General features: G+C 42.6%; 1 protein-coding gene across 2 annotated transcripts; it reads right to left on the bottom strand.

Moving 5' to 3' along the window:
• Positions 1 to 1,977: 1,977 nt before the first annotated feature.
• On the bottom strand, positions 1,978 to 19,426 carry grm1b (glutamate receptor, metabotropic 1b). Of its 2 annotated transcripts, none has more exons than XM_035611356.2 (9): positions 19,315 to 19,425; positions 17,211 to 18,035; positions 15,551 to 15,800; positions 11,917 to 12,152; positions 8,972 to 9,218; positions 8,241 to 8,409; positions 7,472 to 7,598; positions 4,943 to 5,870; positions 1,978 to 4,207 (listed from the first exon to the last, which is right to left on the bottom strand). In XM_035611356.2, exons 2-9 carry the CDS (start codon positions 17,980 to 17,982, stop codon positions 3,361 to 3,363), a joined length of 3,576 nt encoding a protein of 1,191 aa, XP_035467249.1. In that variant the 5' UTR covers positions 17,983 to 18,035; positions 19,315 to 19,425; the 3' UTR covers positions 1,978 to 3,360. The 2 variants fall into 2 exon arrangements, with proteins under 2 accessions (XP_035467249.1, XP_047183293.1); XM_047327337.1 differs by having other exon boundaries at positions 3,918 to 4,172; positions 19,315 to 19,426.
• Positions 19,427 to 19,841: the final 415 nt, after the last annotated feature.

Below are 19,841 nucleotides of genomic sequence, written 5' to 3'. Positions count from 1 at the left end.
GGGGTCAGCATCCCTGCCTGACTCCTGAAATCAGGTCCTTGGTGTCTGGGGTATCTGACACATATATCCATAATCAGTGGTTGCGTGTCACTTCTTCAGTCACTTTCCCCAGGGCACAATTTCCCCCGGTGGTAAACTACCTTGCTGATCAAGTGAATTATAACAGAAATCTTTTAACTCTCTTGATCAGCATAGTGTATATATGCTGGTATCACAAAGAGGTATATATATATATATATATATATATATATATATATATATATATATATATATATATATAATGTGTATACATATACATATACATACAGTACATATATGTCTGTGTGTCTGAGTATGTTTTGACTATTCAAAAGGTGAATAAGAACATTTACATGACATACCTGGGGCAGGGAATTTGGACAAAGATGTGTACAGGTACCCAGCGGCGTGATGTAGAACAGTTCCCTCGATGCGCAGCGAGGACGCAGAAAAAGTGAAACTACAGGACAGCAAAGAACAGATCGGTGTACAAAAATAACCTGGGTAATACACATAAAGGCCAAGGTTTCACCTGCCACATCCACAAGACTTTTACATCGGATAAGAACACATACTCGGTGATGGGTAAGTGGTATATAAAAGCAGAATAAAAATGAATATTAAATAATAAAACCTTCAACAAATCTTGATGTTGCAAATGCATTGATGCCAAAATGCAGTGACGCCACGGCTGTCTCCCTTCTACAGAGAGAAAGAATATGATGTCACTTGCATGGTGTTACATATCAACTATAACTGTGACGATAATGCAGAATAAATGTTTTACACTCTTCAGTTTGACCCACTCACGAGCTCAGTCGTCTCCGGGTGGCGTATGTGGCAGCGTGGAGAATATTTTCACATGTTTCCCGCCTTTTCCAATAAAACCAGGTCAGCCTGACAACCTTTTCGCCGCTGTTGGCCATATCAGGCCGCGCAGCGATGCTTATGCATGGGTCTCAGCTCATCCCACTGTGAAGCCATTAACAGATAATTACATGCATGGGTTGTGTAACAGGCAAAGTAACTCTTGAGGAGGTTGTCATTTAATGAGCAATATTTGAATTATTGCTAATGTTTGAGGACATTGCACTCTCTCTCTCTCTTGCTTTTCTTTTTGTGGTTTTGAGAAAACGGTTGTGACTGTTAATGACATTCTCGACTTAACGTACGATACATGAATATGAAACCAATCCTTTTTTATTGACCTCAATAACAGCCATTGTGTCTACATGCGTGTGTGTTTGACATGAGAATGGACGTCAAACAACAGCCTCGCTGCTTCTGCCCTGTCGTCCGTGTGATTAATAAATCGTTGGTTTTTGGTCTATGAAAATTCAGAAAATATATAGATTTCTTTAGTATTGTTTCTCAAATGCTGGATAACATTTCTCGCACACACATTCAGCATCAAACAACGGGTTTTAAAAAGGACGATAATATCGTTTATCGCAATAAATTCGGGGGAACAATATATCGTGCAACGAAAAGCAGTTATGGTGACACAGGCCTAGTGACTGTTTCACAGTTTCTGGCCTCTCGCGACAGTATAGGTCAATCACCAGTCATACGTCCTGTCTGCCCCCCCCCCGCCCCGGCGGGATGTGTGTCATGCTGACTTTGTTTATTAGCCTGACTGTGTCAGTGGGTTATCACAGAACCAAGGTCAGCTGTGGCAGCGAGTTGCACCTGTGTGTTGATATCTGAACACATCTTCTTACGGGCAGGTTGTGCAGCACTAGTGTTGAAGCTGGTTGGCTGAAGTGGTGCCATTTGGATACATTGTGAATTGGGAAGATTTAATACCTCCCTGTGGATATGGGATTCTGTCTGGCAACTTTCAAAAGCGAAAGCCATGAATCTTTGGCCTCCGATCTAGGAACAGTTGCAGGAGTAAGCGGGCCAAGAGCACAGAGCCACCAAACATTTCACCGTGACAAAAAACAGGAGACGAAAGCATAAAAAATATTCAATTTACTCCAATCAAATAAGTTTTTCTTTCAAATGCTCTACAGTGAGTATATTTCCTTTAAATGGCAAACTTGATCCATTCTGTGCATGTACCGTGTCAGGCTGCAAATAGCTTATTGAGAATATTAAGAACAATAGCACTTGATCACATGATACAGTTTCAATAGGCTGTTAAAAGTATTTAGGAAACTGATTGGTCTACACAGCCAATCACACAATATAAGCATACACAGCGAATGAGCTCTCTCTATAATACTGTACTGCATATAATCTGAATACCAAAACATGATACACAATTCATACATTCACAAAACATTATGCATATCGTTTATCTTGTACATACATGAATACATCTACGAAATAAGATTATAAAAGATACAAATTTGAGACCGTTGAGAAATGAGATAAATGCATACATATATAGAAAAACAATTCTCGATGAAAATGTGGCACTTGAACGTCCTCTGCTACATTCGTGATACAGTCAGTGCACTTGACTGGCAAGTACTGTACTGATAAAAAAAATTCTTTTGTCTGTTCAATGTCAACATTTAAATTTCCTCAAAGGACAACACTTTTTTTTCTTTTCATTTCACTTCACTTATACCTTAAAGAAGTGGTTTGATAATTGGGGAACAACACTCAATTGTAGTCTTACCATGATTTATATAAGACGGTTGATACAACTCGGATGACTGTACACTGAATGTGAAGCTGTAGTCAGCAGCTGCTTAGTTTGGCAGCTAACCTGTTTCACCAGCCGTTGCCAGTCTTTATACTATGCTAAGCTAAAGGCTTGCCAGCTGTAGCTTTCTTTATATTTACTAGTCAGATATGAGTGATGTCAATCTTCCCAGCATAATGCTCCGTAAGAGCGCGAATGACCATACATCCCAAAGATGTCAAATTACTCCTTTCAACTCTTCCATCTCTTTCTTCTCACAAAACACACAATGTGTACAGCATAACACATTTTCTTAAAACATTGTCAAATTGAACTGTAACCATACAAACTATAATCACCAGTAAGTTACCCTGTTTAAAATCAACAACTCATCTGCTTGTTACATCATATTCTATATGTATTCAAATAAATCTTATCAAATGGATTTACTTCATAAAAGTACGTGGACAATCTTAGTTATAGGTCTCAAAGGAAGAAAGTCTATTCTAAAAGCTTACGTTAGCGTAGAAATATATGTTTATTTTAGGCAAATTCTTTCATCTAACATTTAAAATAATTTATAATGTGGCACCGTGTTGTTCACCCTTATCATGTAGAAGCGACTAAGTTATAGAGAGAAAATGACTCATCAGACCACATCATGGCTTTTCCCTTATGCATCATCATGAACGGTTTTTCGTGTGCCCTCACAGAGTTGAGGAGCTCTGCTTGTAGTCTTGGAGAATGACAGAGGCATACATCACGTTTGGAGGAGTGCACAAAATCGACTCGGACACCGGCGAATTGGGGAAGGGGCTCGCTGGAGGAACGGCGCAATCTCGGAAGGGGGAGGGAGGCATAAGAGCCAAAGAATCCTCCATGGCCAACTTGATCTCAACCAGGTCGTCCTCTTCATGAATCTGTGCGTTGTTGTAGATGTAGCCGTGGAGAAGGCCAAAGTGCTCACTCTCCATCCCGTCCTCCTCCAGAGGGGAGGCGGGCTCCTCGTCGAAGGAGTCGAGGAGCACGGGCAGGGCCGGGTCGCGCTGGATGAGGCGGGCCTGGCGGTACACGGGCAGGCCGCCGCTCACGGCCTCGGGCATGCTTATCATATCGTTGAGCTCTGGGATTTCACAGTTAAATTTGCTCACCACCACTTCCTCCTGCAGGTGGTCCATGAGGACATGTTGGGGGATCATACTGTTTTTCTGCAGATGCTTATGGGTATAGAGCGCCACCTCCTCGCCCACGTCTGTCATCCGCCCACAAGCGCGTATTTGTCCGTGGGCCATCATGGGGGGAGTGGTGGGGGGGTTGTATCGGACAGGGTCACCCTCGTCCTCTTCCGCCACGTTGTACAGAGTCTTAGTGCTGAGGTTTGAGAAATCCATTGCTGTGTTTTGGTATGTATTAGTTAAGGGTTTGATGACGGCCATCTGATTGGAACCTGCCTCCTGTCTCTTCACATGCACTGACAGTCTGTGCCACGTGTGATCCCCTTTTGGAGGATGTCTTGCACCTGGTTCAGACCATGACACAGACTTTCCATTAGAACTATGAACAGAATAAAGATGGCTGTTACTTCACGGGAACCCACAAAAGTGGAGACAAAAAAAAACAGCATTTCTGTCACTAATCCCATTGTTAATAAAATATTCAATATAATAAATATAAAAAGTAATATTTCAGGGGATCTGCAGGTTACATGTTTTTTAATCTGATAACACACTGACATAGTGGGATTGTTGTGAAAGTAAATTGACAGTAAAAAGCTCAAATGAATGAATTATTTTTTTATTAGTCAATGTATTCATTCATTTTATTTAATCTACATATAGTTCATTCGTCTGATTAGAATTAATTGTAATATACGACTGTAAAGTGGTAAAAATTTGTCATAGTTATAATTAATTACAGGCCATATTGTCCTCATTGGTTATTACTGTTTTAAATTGCATTATACTGAATTCTTTGCATTACTGAAAAGTCTCAGAACGCCTTAAATCTAATTTGGTGAGCCCCTGCAGAAACCCTGTACTCTGTATTTGTGATTGCACTTGTCATCCCTTAGCACGCAGAGATACTCGTTTCAATTTAACCAACAGATTAAAGGTTGAAATGGCTGTGTGAATTAAGTACTGACCTATATCTGTCACACTTTACAACAGGTGATCCTATGAAAGTGAATACAGTAAGACATCAGTTTCCCTTTGAGAGGGAATTACAGTAAAACCAGCATCCCTGAGGTGCCTCAGGAGCAGGACTCTCAGACTCAATTAAGGAACCTACCTGCCGTTTCCGTGGTTCTTCTTCCTCTTGAACATGTTGAGCAGGCTGCCGCTTCGGCAGGCAATTTTGCCGTCGCCCACGTGCATGCGCACAGCATCGGAGGTGGTGAATGCGCTCCGCACATTACGCTCTGGTTTGGCGATGATGATGTACATCTTTGGTGTGAACATACAGCCCAGGGCTACAGTCACACTGAGGCTCACGGAGAAGGACGTTGTGATGATCTTGTAGTTGCTACCAAAGTAGATTGGCACAAACGCCAGCCAGATTATGCACGTGGTGTACATGGTGAAGGCGATGTATTTGGCCTCGTTGAAATTTGCAGGAACGTTGCGGGTCTTGAAGGCGTAATAGGTGCAGCTCATGATGAGCAAGCCATTGTAGCCCAGCGGGGCGACGACACCAAGGTTGCTGGTGTTGCAGATCAGGAAGACTTCTCTGATGCTGGGGTAGGATTTGATTGGCTCAGGTGGCTCCATGATGATGAGGGTGACCTCCAAGGTGAGCTGGACACTGATCAGGACGGAGGCGATAACCACCTGAGCCCAAGCACTCATGAACCTCGGCTTCCTGGTGCAAATCTTCTTCTTGCTGCCTGCCAGGATTCGGGCAATGCGGTTGGTTTTCGTTACCAGGGCAGAGTAGCACATGGCGGCTGAGAGTCCAACGAGAAGCCGCTGGAGGTAGCAGGAGGCCACGGTGGGCCGGGCAATGAGGGTGAAAGGACACAGATAGCCCAGGAAGATGCCTGCCAGGATGATGTAGCAGAGCTCCCGGCTGGAGGACTTAACCACAGGCGTGTCACGGTACAAGACAAAGATGAAGGCAACAAATGACGTGACCAGGATGCCAAGGCAGGAGAACACCACCTGGATAATGGACTCTGGATTGCTCCACTCCAGGCAGCGCAGGGGGATTGGCTCACAGCCTGGAAAAAGGGGGGCAGAAAACCTGAGAATAAATAGACCATCACAACACACTGAAAGCAGCTCATCAAATGTTAATAGTGTTCGTTTCAGCTTGTTCATCTAGTGCCGCTTGTCTTAAGATAAAAGCAGTTTTGCATCGAAAGAATGAAACGATTCTAAGGTTTTATTGTATGAAAGTGTTCAAAATAAATCGAATACATTTAAGCCTGAGAAAAAATGCAGTAAGTCTCAAAGTAGGTTTTTAGCTCAACTATAAATAAACCCCCTTCTACTGGGCCATGGCCACGCTGGGCTGCAGCCATCGGAGGAGGGGGCCTACGCAGCAGGACAAAGACAAATGCTGCGTTTATTAAGGATCCAAATAAGATCTCCTTTCCGTTTCATGTACACAGTTTGAATATCTGATTGATTTATTGTAAAACAGAGGGACCCCTGTGCTCCACATTTTCTATTTCCTGCCCGCATCCAAACATCTTGTGGCAGAAAAAAGGCAGAGCACGGAGGCAGGACTTCCTGGTCCTATCAAGAAAGTATCTTTGAGCAGCGCCGAAAGCCTTTGAAAGTGGGCCAGGAGGGCGCAAAGTGAAGTGAGGCTGTTGTTGGATGAACTGCTGAAGATGATGAATGGCCCTCCGGTGTCATGGGAAGGCAATGAAACTAGGACAGAACAGGTTCATGAAATAGTGCAGCAAAAAAACCTGTACAGGACAAACTGTACCACCACCCAGGTGGTGGGAGGTGGTGATGAGCGCTTATACGAATTAAACTTTTTGCAGAGCTTCTAATTAGATTTAAGTGTAATCATGCAACAGGAACTCGAATCCTGAAGTGATTAAAACTCATCTGAATGTGAATAAATAGATTGCTAAAACAGCGAAATCATCTTTTCGAATCAGGTTAGGCTTTTCGGCTTGGATATTAAGATTAAGAGAAAATAAGATTTCGGGGGCAACAGTTAGATGTTTTTAGGAAATACGCACGCTCTGTACATTTATTCAAATTGTTGCTGCGAGTCAGATGAGTCATATGTTTCCAGTAAATATGTGGCTGCAGCCAGAAGTCAGTCAGTTAGCATAGCATAAAGACTGGAAACAGGGAGAAAGAACTTGTTTTGTACAAAGACCAATAAAAAACACCTACCAGCCCTCTGAAGACGACTAACTAACATGGTACATCAACAATTTATGGTTGTTTGGGGCTTTTAGTGCTGGGTTCTTTTTTTTTGCCAGGGTCAGTGACTCCCTAAAGACACAAATCCCCGGTAAAAGCACAAATAGTTGATTTCACACTCAGTCAAAATTGAACTTCTGAAGAAATCCTGAGCTTCTTGTTGAAGGAGCTGGTAGGCTGAGTTTGCTATTTGGCAGTTTTGCCTTGTTTTCAGCTTTAATGCTGGACGAAGCTTATCAGCTTCTGTTGTTTTCGCTCTCGGCAAGGCCGCAAATAAGTACATTTCCTAAAAAATATCAAGCTGTTCTTTCAAAGCAAAGCCAATTGGCCCGTGTTCAGCTCTGGTGCAGTGTTAAGAGAGTTCTGAGCGGACGAGAATTAAAATTAATAAGGGCAGCAAAAAAGCAAGAGTGAAAGAGGACAAGCCCACCTTCCAGCTCTTCGTCCGGCCACCAGCCCAGCTCGCAGGCCTTGCATGTGAACTCGTCCTGGACGAACTCGTTGTTTTTACAGGCTGTGCAAATCCAGCAGCAGCTCACCTCTCCCTTCCTGATCACCTGGTCGACAAAACGCGTAGAGAAATGTCATTCCGCAATTTCTAAACAATAACCCATGTGTACCCCGAGTTTGTCTTTGTGTAAAACATAGTGTGCATTTTTAAATGTTTGAATAAAACAGTAGATAGAAAGGTGGACAGATAAAAAAAAAATCCATAATAATTTTTTTTTCTGTTTAAAAATCCATATAGTGAATTGATAGATGTACAGTATATATATTAAGAGAACAATCAACTGAAATACTGATAACATTTTCAAATTCATTAATTGAATGATAGGTTGTAACTAATGGCTTAACTAATGATTGTTTAACTAACTTTTCAGCATAGTTCTGATCCATTAACAACTTGGGTTGCCAAGGGTTGAAATCTTATTTAATTTTTTTTTTAAAAATGGCTGCAGACAATTTGACCAACATCAATTCATTAAAATCGGATCAATACATACAAAAGCTGATCATTAAAAACTTTTGTTAATGACTTATCAACATGTATAAGTGTAGACTGTACAGTTAGTAATAGATTTCCAACATTTAAAACTAAATCACTACCAAATAGAACCCTAACCCAATGGGATTTTTCCCAACCTGGCAACCCAAAATGTGCTCTTATGGCCACAACATGTAAAGGACGTGTCCTTTGCCTTGATCTCTCCTTTGGGGCAGGGTTCACTGCAGACAGAGCGGACCATGTCACTGCGGTTCATCTGGATCATGTCATCGTCAAGACTGAGTACGCCCTCGTGCCAGGAGCCAGAGTTGATGTAGTCGTAAACACCAGGCTCCACGCGCTGGAAGTTCATAATCTCATACCTGATGGTGAATAGAAAGCCGTGAGTTTGAGGACAGCACGACAAGGTTTCACATGGTATATATATATATATATATATATATTTCTGGCTTTCATCTCACTTGCTCTCTGGTTTGCAATAAAAACCTCCCCACTGGTATTTCACGACAATCCAGCCTGACCTGACGAGGCAACTCCTTTCTGGTGAAGGATGATGCTAGAAGCAACTGACGATAATATCTATTTATTAAAGCTAAAAAGCCTTGTTCTCGACAGTGTAAATAACAAAATGAATTTATTTATAATACATTAATAATATAGTATAATTGCACTGAAGCAGCCAAACAATCGCGTCTCATCATAGTGACATCATTTTGAACATATCAATGTGACCTGATATACAATATATATCAATTTGTATTGGTTTCATTTAGAGGATTGAGCCAGAAACTTGTAATAGAGGAGATTCAATTTTATGCGTTTCTGTGATTTGTTGCAATGGTTGTTGTGAAGCCAACACTGGTTAAAAACCAGGACTTTTCTGAACTCCTACACACCGTTCAAAGAAGAAGAAGAGCTAAGTACCTCCCAGGTGAGTCCCCGTTCTCATCGAACCATATGTCCTCTCCGGAAACACCGGTGAAGGACGTCTTGAGTAGAAAGTCCAGCAGGTGGCTGCCGTCAACCGGCATCATGGCGTCACACAGCCCCACGTGGCCGGGGCAGAGGTGAGCGTGCATGTCGTGCAGCCCGTGGGCCATGGCATAGATGGCGTTGATGACGAAGCCCATCTTGCTGTCTTGAACATAGTTGTCCTCCAGACTTTCGTAACCTGTCCGCACACGAGAGAATAGTGAGGATTCATCTCCATCTTCTTCTTTTTTAAAGGGAAAGTCTTAGAGGAGGTGCTTCATTGCTGCAAGCGGTAGCATGTTAATGCGTTTCAAGTCTTTTCTAAATTCCAGGTGTACTCTACAGGTCTGTTAAGCATGATGTCACTGATTACAAAGGAGTGATAGGGTGCTCTCAGATGCAGCCTTGTAGTTATTCTCTGAATGCAGACAGCAAGGTACACATCTCTTTACCTCTTGGGGAGACTGCTTGGAGGCCCGCACAAAAAGTTGTTACCACAGCAGGACTATCCATCTCTGAAATTCACGACTCGGGATCCAGTCGGAGTTGGTCTTAAACACTGTAGCACTAAGATCGTGCATGCAGATCTGCAGTTTTCTGTGCATTTTTGTTTCTCCTCAGACAAATGCGACGAGCGAACGAGAGAAAAATGATTCATATTTGGTTACAAACAATGTGTGATGTTCAATTCAAACACACCCTATCGGTGCATGTGTAATGCAAGGAAGAAGCAGGGTATGTACATTTATTTATTTATAAATGAATGCATTTATTTATTCATAAATCTATACATTGGGTAATTTATTTTTACATTTTTACATTTGTTTATTTATAAATATTATATATTTCACATGACTAAAACGCCAGAATTTGCATTTTCTAGCAACATCATTTATTTAAATGTATGTCACTCTATACCCCTCAGTAGCCCTGCATGCTATTAAGTAAGTCAAGTTGCAGTTACATTATTAAAGGATATTCAATTATACCTCTACACTATTACCTCTAACTTATTAGAAAATAATAATTTAAAGCAAAAGGAGGTGATAACTATCTTTGTCTCATTGTCTCTTAAAAATGACTTGTCGTTTCTTAGAACATTTTCATCATTTATTGTCCTATGGTGTTCTTGTATTATAGTGTATTGTCTTTCTGCGATCTCGGGTCGTCTGTCCAATTCTCCTGATTCTCATTGTGATTTCTCATTTTCTCTGACACAGGATTCACCTGCTGCACACAACAACATCTAACCGTAGGATACATGAGGCTGGTGATGTTGATGAGCATCTGTCACTGCTGGTGTGTTTGTGGCACTTGCGCTGAATGGAGTAGGCCAATGATGGATTCTACAGGACTGCTGGGAAACCGTCTGCCAGTGCAAAAAAAATACACGTTGACAGCAAAGTCAGCTGGGTGGCAGCTGGTTGAGCGTCATCACCCGGAACTGCTGGTGATGACCCAGTTTAACAGCTCCTTGGTTTCATCGCCCGTCTCACTCACTGAGCTGTGTGATGATGCAATGATGTCATGGTGTCAGCATGCAAGCAGGACTTACTGCTGCACGTCGGCTGCATGACAACTGAAGCTTGTCCGTGTACTATGAGTCAAACTGTAATAATAATATTTTTTACCTATAGTGCAAATTTGCTCTACTATGTCTGTGGCAGCATGCGACTTAAGCCAGATCAGCCAGTTACCGTCTCTATCAAATGTTATTGGGCTGTTTCGGGGAGAGAAAGGGTGTGAGGAGCACAAAGTGAGTGCAGATGAGAACCAATTGTTGGGCTCTCACTGCTGTGTAACAAAAAAAAATTAAAATGAATAAATAAATAAAAACATCCCAATAGCTTCATATATTAGAGGTTGAGGGACATTGATGGTACATATTGAGGAAAACATTTATTAAGTTTTGAGTTTTATTTTCACAACGTGTGATGAAACCTTAATATCAGTCAACCTCTATGTATATTGCCAAAGTGAGGAGCATCATAGTTCCATTCAGAGGGATTCACTCACCGTCTTGGAGTTCTACATCAAAATAAATAAATAAAAACAACAGAACACGACAGCAAACTGTAACTGTACCTCCACTTACGAGACAAAAATAAATACTCTATCAACTGCCGTTAAAATATGATGGTTGAATAAAAGCTTGTGCACCATAAAGAGGAGAGGCTCTATTCTCAGTATAATATATATAATGTGTAAATGCTGTAAAAGTTAGAAGGTTAACTGCAGAATGGAAGGTGCAATGGCAAAAACAAATGCTTATAAGAATCATGAGCTGTAAACTGAAATGTATGGTTTCTCTTTTTTTGCTGCATGCATCATTTTATATTTACGTTTATCAATACACTTGCTTTGAAATCATCTTTCATAATGTTTTTTGAAAATAGAGAGTGCTTGAGAGAGGCGAAGTAACGTCCGTATCAGCTTTATACCTTAAGATTGTAAACGTAAATATATAGGATTTTAATTTAAAAAATAACTATGTATGATGCAGAATGTAAAAAGATGTTTTGGAAACATGCTTGTTGAGCATTGTTTCCCGAAATCAAGAATTTAAGCTAATGCATTTACGTTATTCCTTTGTACAAGAAAAGGATTTAATTTACCTAGATCATCATCCTCTGTACAGCCAAGTGTCACAGAAATGAACAATATGAAGAAGAATATGTGTTATTGGATTGACTTAGAGAGAAGTCTTCCCTCTGGCAGTCTAATTCATAATTAAAGCGTGTGTTCCAGTTTATGGGGCCTTTTGGCAGCGTCCTCTGAGCATTGCACACAATCAGAACAGTTCCAAAAAGTTGATGTGCCCACTAGCGTCAAATTGTAAACCAGACAAACTGCTGGGAAACATCATAATTGCCCGACGGGTAGTTCACTGTAGCTACCTGAGCAGTTGCGCGCATAGTTCATGTTCTCCTGCGGGTGTCCAGGGAGGCGGCACTGAAACCGGTACTGCCAGAACTCGGGGAACCACGGGTTGCGAGCGTTGGTGCTGAGCCTGAGCTTCAGGAAGTAGTCGTCGAAGGATGAGACCTCTGCGGACTGCAGCTTCACAGTGATGCCGCCCACGGCCTCCTGTTCGTAGCCCTCTACCACCTCGACGCGGTCGGCCCAGCCGTCACTGAAGAGAGGAGCACGCCACAATTAGCTTCACAAGAACCGGTAAACCAATTTTGTGCATCCCGTGCATAAATGTATGTCTAATAATATGTCCCAACCCTTCATAGCCATTCAGCCTCTTCATCCAAATTCGAGCCAGCAATCCAGTCTAGCATCAACCTTTCAGCAGCCTGCATTCACGCCGCGACTTCTTCAGAAATTGCCTTCTCTAGTCATTATCATTTTTGGCCTGTATTTGGGCCTCCTCTCCATCCACATTTTTCAACCTAGAAGCTTCATTCGAACATGACAACATTCAACTCAATAAGGACATTCCAGCTTGTAGTCAACTTTTTTCATAACAGTCATACTTTCTGAAATATTCAACATTTTCCGCGGTTCTTGCTGCATTGAAATGAACGGAAGGAAAGTTCAACATGTACACATTTCGAAGGAATGTTTTGATTTGATTTTTTGCACTAAATTCTAATGAAAATACATGAGATGTTACGTTGTTACTCGCCATATTTGGAATTCAAGGTGATGTGATAATACGCGTGTGCAAGCGGTGAACCAAATAACCTAAGACCGCAGCAATGAAAAGTGCTCTATAAATGAAATGTATTATTATTATTAATTTTATTATTATTAAACAAAAACTAAGCATTGAAATCTTCGGAAGAAATTGATTCTTTAGGTTATATTATATTGAATTGTATCGGTGTGAAATATGTACAGTCAAACATTGTTTTTCTCTGCTTACAAGGGAGCATGCCACTGCTGAATGTTACGAATGGACAACACTGTAGTGGGCCAGCAGGGCAAAATATATCACTTTTATAAAGTGCAGCCAGCAGCATGTTGAGCTTGGCTGGCACTTGAAGAAATGAACTGACAATGGCTGGTCCAGTGTGACAATATCAGGAGTACCTGGCCATCTGCTTCTCAGCATCACACTCCCCCCAGTCCAACACTCCGTGTGCCAAAAACCTACAGCTCTGACGTCAACACACGCACGTACTGTACCGATTTACAACACAAATCTGATACTGCACACTTATGACTCATTTAAATTAGATGACTGAGGCATTATTATTCTTTAGTGTTGGGCAGTAACTAATTACTCAGTAATATATAACTGTTGTATAATTACTTTTCCCAGTAACTAGTAGTGTAAGGGATTACATTTTCCCAAATAGTAATAATATTACGGTTACTGGTCCAAGTAACGCTGCATTACAATGAAATTTATTATTGTTATTATTACTATATGATGAGGTGAAGTGTTATTTCATCATTTCCAGAGCAACTGGGCAGCCTCTCTTTTGAGAGTTGATCCAGTGAGCTGTCTGCTGTTTGAGATGTGTGGGATCTGCTGTGGGAGAACAGCCATTTCTTTCATCCCTCCAGAAGATGGAGGGTGACCGGCAACTCAGGCAATGTCGATTGACCCATTACACAGGCCTGCATGTGTCCACTTACTGCATTGCTCTAAAAAACATTTTCCTTTTTCAGTAGTCGCCTTGACCCAGAAAAACGCGCACCGCAAGCACGCACGCACTCACACACACACACACACACACACACACACACGCACAGAGTTTCTCTCTCTCTCTCTCTCTCTCTCTCTTTCTCTCTCTTACTCACACAAACACACACCGCTCTAACAAACTCGCGTCCTCCTTGTCTTCCGTGAAGTTATAGCAGCGGCGCAAATTCAAGTGGAAGGAGTGACTGTTTAGGCCACAGAAACGCCCTGTTCTCATCCATGCATTTCATTATTTGTGGTTTCAGAAAGGGGTTTTGATTCATCAGCCTCTGTGAATAAAGCAGCCACACATTGACGGACCGCTTCTCAGTGGGTGAACCACGGCGAGCCTTTTCATCGTATAGCCTCGTTTCAGGTGCTCCAAATACCCCTAACAGCGCTCGAGATGAGCCGAGTCTCCGTTAAGAAGAACATGTCTGGTATAAGTGCCGATATGAGCTTTGATGTTCATTACTTCCACATTCCCCAGCTTATGCTGCAGGTGCTGTCCCATATTAGCCCATCCTGCCTGTGATCTGACAGGGAGAGGGGGAGCTCGCTGCATGGATGCATTATTCATTACTGAGCCTGACTCAAAGCATCTTCTGCTTTAACACTAACTCTGCTCCCCGTAGGGAAAGAAACAACAACAATTTGAGTGTGGCTGAATATTACAACAGAGAATTCAGCGTCCGTATTTTCCTCACAGATGACTGACATGATGCAATAAACATGAGAGATTGATCGCGTTGCTCCAGATTGATCTCTCTCTTTGTGGAAAAAGCCTCTGGAACAGCATTTTAAAAATCACAAAATGATTTGGATACTGGAGTCTACAAACTCCCAGTGACAGAGCTGACATGCTGATGCTCTATATTTCGTCTTATGAAATTAAATGAATAGTTGAAAATCTTGAGATCACAATCACCAGCACCGCTGCCTGTGCAACACATGACTGGAGTTTTACCAAACTTTGTGGGGATATTACTCGGGAGAATATCTCCAGATGATTAAAGATTCAAGCGAAAAACACATTTTTCAAGATATCTCCACAAAAATGTAAGCTAGAGAGACAATCTAAAGCTTGTATTGACCTGAAAATGATTCCCCATTATATGATATTATATGATAAGAGAATTTATAAAGATGTTGGAAAATTATGTCATGCATAGTAATAGTGACACATAATAACATAGCAAGCATGCTATATCATCATTCATCAAGCAATTTGCAGAGTACTTTGAGCTGTCATTGTATTTCAAATGTGCTATATAAATACATAGCTTACCCAAATTAATATAATGTCAAATTGTACAATCAAACAACCGCATCAGAAGCTCCAGAGCAGCTAATAAATGGATCTTTATTTTTTCATTTTTGGTTTCCAAGTTGTAATTCTTAATCTAGACTTCAAAGGGAGTATGAATGAAGTGCTCAGAAAAGGGAAATCACAAGTCCATCTGCTGAGGAGCTTTGAGATCCGGAACAATTACTGAATGCACCTTGATGTGAGATTGTTTAATCAGCCATCTTTATCGTCATCACCACCAGAAATAATGCATTGAGATTATTTCCAAGGTCAAGCATAAAAGTCTTTAGGGATCAGAATAAAAGTGAATCGAACACTTGCACAAAAAGCAATCGTGCAAATGGCTTCTGCTGAGGAAGATCGAGTGATGCAACTGAAAGCTCAGGAACCTGAGTTGTCTTCTTCAGTCTTGCCACGAATGTCACGAACACGTGGCGCAATGGGTTGAAGTCATGAGAAAATGAATGATTCTCCTATTTGGTGCTAAGCCCTTTCAAGAACAGCAAAACTAGGAGAAGGATTTCTCCTAGTTTTCAGTCAGTTTGAAAACGTGCGTGCTTTTCATCAAAAAGAAGACACATACCTGCCAATCAGGAGCAGCTCTCCGGCCACTCCGAGCCGTCGCATGGCCATGAGCAGGCCGCGGACTGTCATGCCTTCACAGAAGCAGACGACTACCCGGGCCTTTGGCAGACGCTCCCGCAGCTTCCTCAGCAGTCTGTCGAAGTGCCTCTCGCCGGCGTTGCTGTAGATCTTGTCCGAATGGGCGATGCAGATGCCGTCCTGCGAGGCGAGCTCCTTGAACACTTCCATCCCACTTTCTCCGTAGTTACCTGAGGAAGACAAAAGGCGCTGTCGTGGGGAGTTCAGTTCCCAGGAGGAGGGGAAGGCTCAACGGATTTGGATTTAAAAAGTTCACTGCGGATTCAAATGTCAAACATTTTGGGTTTTTTCCGCTGTAACTGTCCAGGGAAAGATTGCTGAGAGCAGGCATCTCTCCCTTTGGCATCATAGTGGTCCGTTATGTCCCCAGATTTCTTTTTATGGAATCAAGAGCAGCACAAGTGGAGCACACGGGGTGAATGTGACCTCAACAGCATTTGCAGAGGACGAGAGGAGCACTTGTCTGTAAGCAAACGATGCCCGCCAGGTTTAGATTTTTATCAGCTTGTCACAAACTCATATTCCCTCAGTTAATAAACTGAGGGAAAATGCTGAAATGCTTCATGGGTATTTCCGATTTCACACTTGACTCTTGCACGTGTGGGAGGGGTCTAGGTTATCATAATCTTTGTTTAATTGATATATCCCTTTACATGCTTTTTTGAATGTGTTATCTGGAATTATTGTTTTTTTCATTTCAAGGTGTGTTGAAAAGAGCTAGTCTGAACTGAAGAGCAAATACAAAGTGGAGCAACATCTTTTAAAAGTTTTTTTTCATTTTTATTGAACGTAATCTGGCCACTGTTTTCTCGATTAATTGATTGATCGATTTGTCTTTAACAGAGCATAACTATCATTTAAAACTGAGGACAGCAGCAGCTGTTGAAAAATGATTCAAATTATTAATTGACCAATAAAATAGTTGCTGTTTAATTTCCTGTGGATTGACTAATTGATTAATCGGGCAGATGATGATGATGAAGAAGGGGAATAAAAAAGACTTCCAATTTTGTGTCTTTATAATATGAAATTGCTTTGATGTACAAAAGGAACCCTCCACTTTCCACAAAAAACATACCAATAAGAAAAGATGACGGAGAACAATGTTTTCTAATTAATGTGCTTGCACAACGGAGACCACAACAGTGTGCAGCCACCTGCTGCTAGAAATGCAGACTAATAACGTCACACGCAACATAAAACAACTGTTAATCATTAAATCTGCGCTGTGCAAAAAGAAAGGGATGGTTAAAAGCCCCTGTCTCTCAGATGCACCTTCTTTCTTGTGTCATCTTTTCTTTAATTTCCTGCACTTGCACGATGTCTTTCTGAATGCTCTCTTCCAAAGTTAATCAGGGCAATTGAGCTTGAGCCTTAAGTTTTGTACCTTAAAGTCTCAGCAAAGGGGGGGATCTAATGAATCAGGTCATTGCATCATGACAAATATAAGAAACGTTGTTGTTGAGTTTGAATCATACTTTAGTTTATTTCAATGTTGACCATTTATCTAGGGGAATCTGTCTCCTGTGCGCTCTTCCGCTTTATGGACATGCAATTTTAGATCAAGAAATGTGTCTTACCCTCTGTGTGCACTGCAGACACATAGGTCCAGTTGTATCGTTTGATAATGTCCAGTAGAGCCCTGGCTTGAAGGGTGTCTGAGGGCACCACCCTGAGGAAGTACTTGAATAAAGTCTTGTCGCTGAGGTCAATACTGGTTGCAGAATAGGCAATCTGCGGGATGTTGAACAACTGCAGAAGGTTCTGGACCTGAATTGCGACAGAGCTGGAGCCGGGTCCGATGACCCCTGCGATGGGCTTCTTGGTTGATGGCGGCTGACTGGAAGGCACCCCCTCGATGCACCACCTGGAGCCGTCCTTGTCGTCCCGGATGGAGATGAGCGAGTCTCGTATGAACTCGATGCTCTGCTCCAGAGCCACGGAAGAATGCCAGCAGGAGTCCCTGATCTCACAGCCCAGGGTGATGTTGGGCAACAGGTTCGGGTGCGAGTTAATCCGATCCAAGGCGTGGAACATGGCCTCCACCCTTTGGATGCCGTACTGCTCGCGGACCTCCCCACATTTCCTCTCTGCCACCTTCTCAGCCGATGGCTGGTGGTGGACAGAGAAGAGGGCGCCGATTATGATATCCCCGTCCATCCTCGCCACCAGGCGAGAGGCAGAGCTCGGCACCGCTGACCTCTCATACTTGCCTTTGGACAACACGAAGGCCTCGAACAGCAAAACGGGCAAGTACAAACTGGCAGTCAGGTAAATCATATTCGACATTGTGCCACAGGAGAGGAATGTAGAATCATGTCCCCTTGGCCACAATGGAGGTCCATCAATCATCTGCTGGAGAAGATGGCAGTTTACTAAGCTGCTTCTCCTCCAGTCTCGTCGGCCTGCACGACAAACAAGGGGAATTCATTTACTGTTTTTCACACATGTAACAAGAGCTGCATTGATTAAATGATCAAACAATTAGACAATCAACTCAAAATATAGCAAGTATTTGGATAATCAGTTAATCTTTTAAATAATTATCAAGCAAAAATACCAAACACTCTCTGATTCCAGATTCCCACGTGTGAGGATTTGATGCTTTTCTTTGTCTTGTGTGATAGCCAACTGAATGTTGTTTGATTTATTTTGATAATTGGTTGGACCTTTGAACCCCAGTGTATACATTTACATATATGTTGAGGAATTTGTGTCCTGTCCTCTCATGAGAAACTGCAAAGATGAGTGTCCTCAGGCACTGTGCGAGGTCATCTTATCTGTGGCAGGTGGAAACAGTCGATGGGTATAGCTGAAGGCCGTCTCGGGAGGTGTCATGGTCGCGGTGAGGTGACGACATTACTCTGACAGGGCTAAATACACCTACAGAGACCGGGGATAGGCAGATTCCCTTGGGACGCCATCCACTGTGACCCAGTTGTACTGTGCAGCGAACCGGAGGTCTCCTCAATATTGAGCTCCTATAATAAATACTTCAGCCACGGTCTCCGTCTTCCTGAATCATCGTCAACTCCATCAATTATTCCATTTCAATATATAACATGTACTTTTTGCCCAGTGCTCCCTGTTGGTAATTCAACCTTGGTTTGCAGGCTTTAACACATTTCATCCATTTGACCATTGTTCCATTGTGTCAATCACATCACGACTCCTCTAAAATGTTGAACAAAACCCCCATTTTTCATTTATGTAAAACGCAACAAAGCAAAAAAAATAAATAAATAATAAAGTTGTCAAAACAGACCCAGAAAGACCATAGCGATCATTCGAGGTGAGTACAGATCCACAGGATCGGAACCACCCAAAAAACACAAGTATCTCGAGTTCCAGCACCACGGACAGCGGCGTCCGCTGCAGCTGAGCGTCCCTGCTGGGTTTTTTCGATTTCAACCGCGCGACCGTCTCTTCAACTTTTACCTCACACACACGCAAGACTGCGCCGAGCCCCTGTGTGAATCATCCTCCCGCCGTCTGACAGCTGATCCCTGGCTCTCCATCAGCAGCTCTGCCACCCGTGTCATTTACACGCTCCATCGTTTTCAACATCGTCACCCGCACACGCACGCGCACACGCACACGCACAGCAAGGCACGCGCAATCTCAATTAGAGCGCGAGGATTAATTGACAGAGCCGTGTTCAACGACTGACATGACTCAACCTACCTGCAGCAGACGGGTCGGGACATAGCGGCTCCGTGTCTCTCCGGGAGCAGCCAGACTGGACCCGAGCTCTATACTGCTGCGAAAACACCGTCTTTCTCTCTCTCTCTCTCTCTCTCTCTCTCTCTCTCTCTCTCTCCCTCTCTCTCTCTCTCTCTCTGCACTGATCATGAGGTGCCCCCTTCTTCTCCTCTTCCTCACTGCATCTTGAAAGCGGGTCATGCTCACTGCAGTGCCCCCGATTCGAAGCCACGGTTCTCTCTCACACACACACACACACAGACACGCACACACACACACACACACAAACAAGCATAAACAGACACACACACACGCACACACATGCGCATCAAGAAGGACGTTTCAGACAATCAATTTATGCAATTTGCTGTGGACAATATTCTGCTATAAATTAATAATTGTGTGTGTGGTGTGTGTGTGTGTGTGTGTGTGAAATCTTTGTGAAGTGGAAGGCTGTTAATTGCTCCTAGTGAAAACTATACAGCGACAGATCAAACTTCACGTCCACG

This window comes from Scophthalmus maximus, chromosome 15 (genome assembly GCF_022379125.1).
Source record: "Scophthalmus maximus strain ysfricsl-2021 chromosome 15, ASM2237912v1, whole genome shotgun sequence".
Classification (NCBI taxonomy): domain Eukaryota; kingdom Metazoa; phylum Chordata; class Actinopteri; order Pleuronectiformes; family Scophthalmidae; genus Scophthalmus; species Scophthalmus maximus.
Note: the sequence above shows the minus strand (reverse complement) of the source record. Positions and strands in the feature narration are given on the sequence as shown.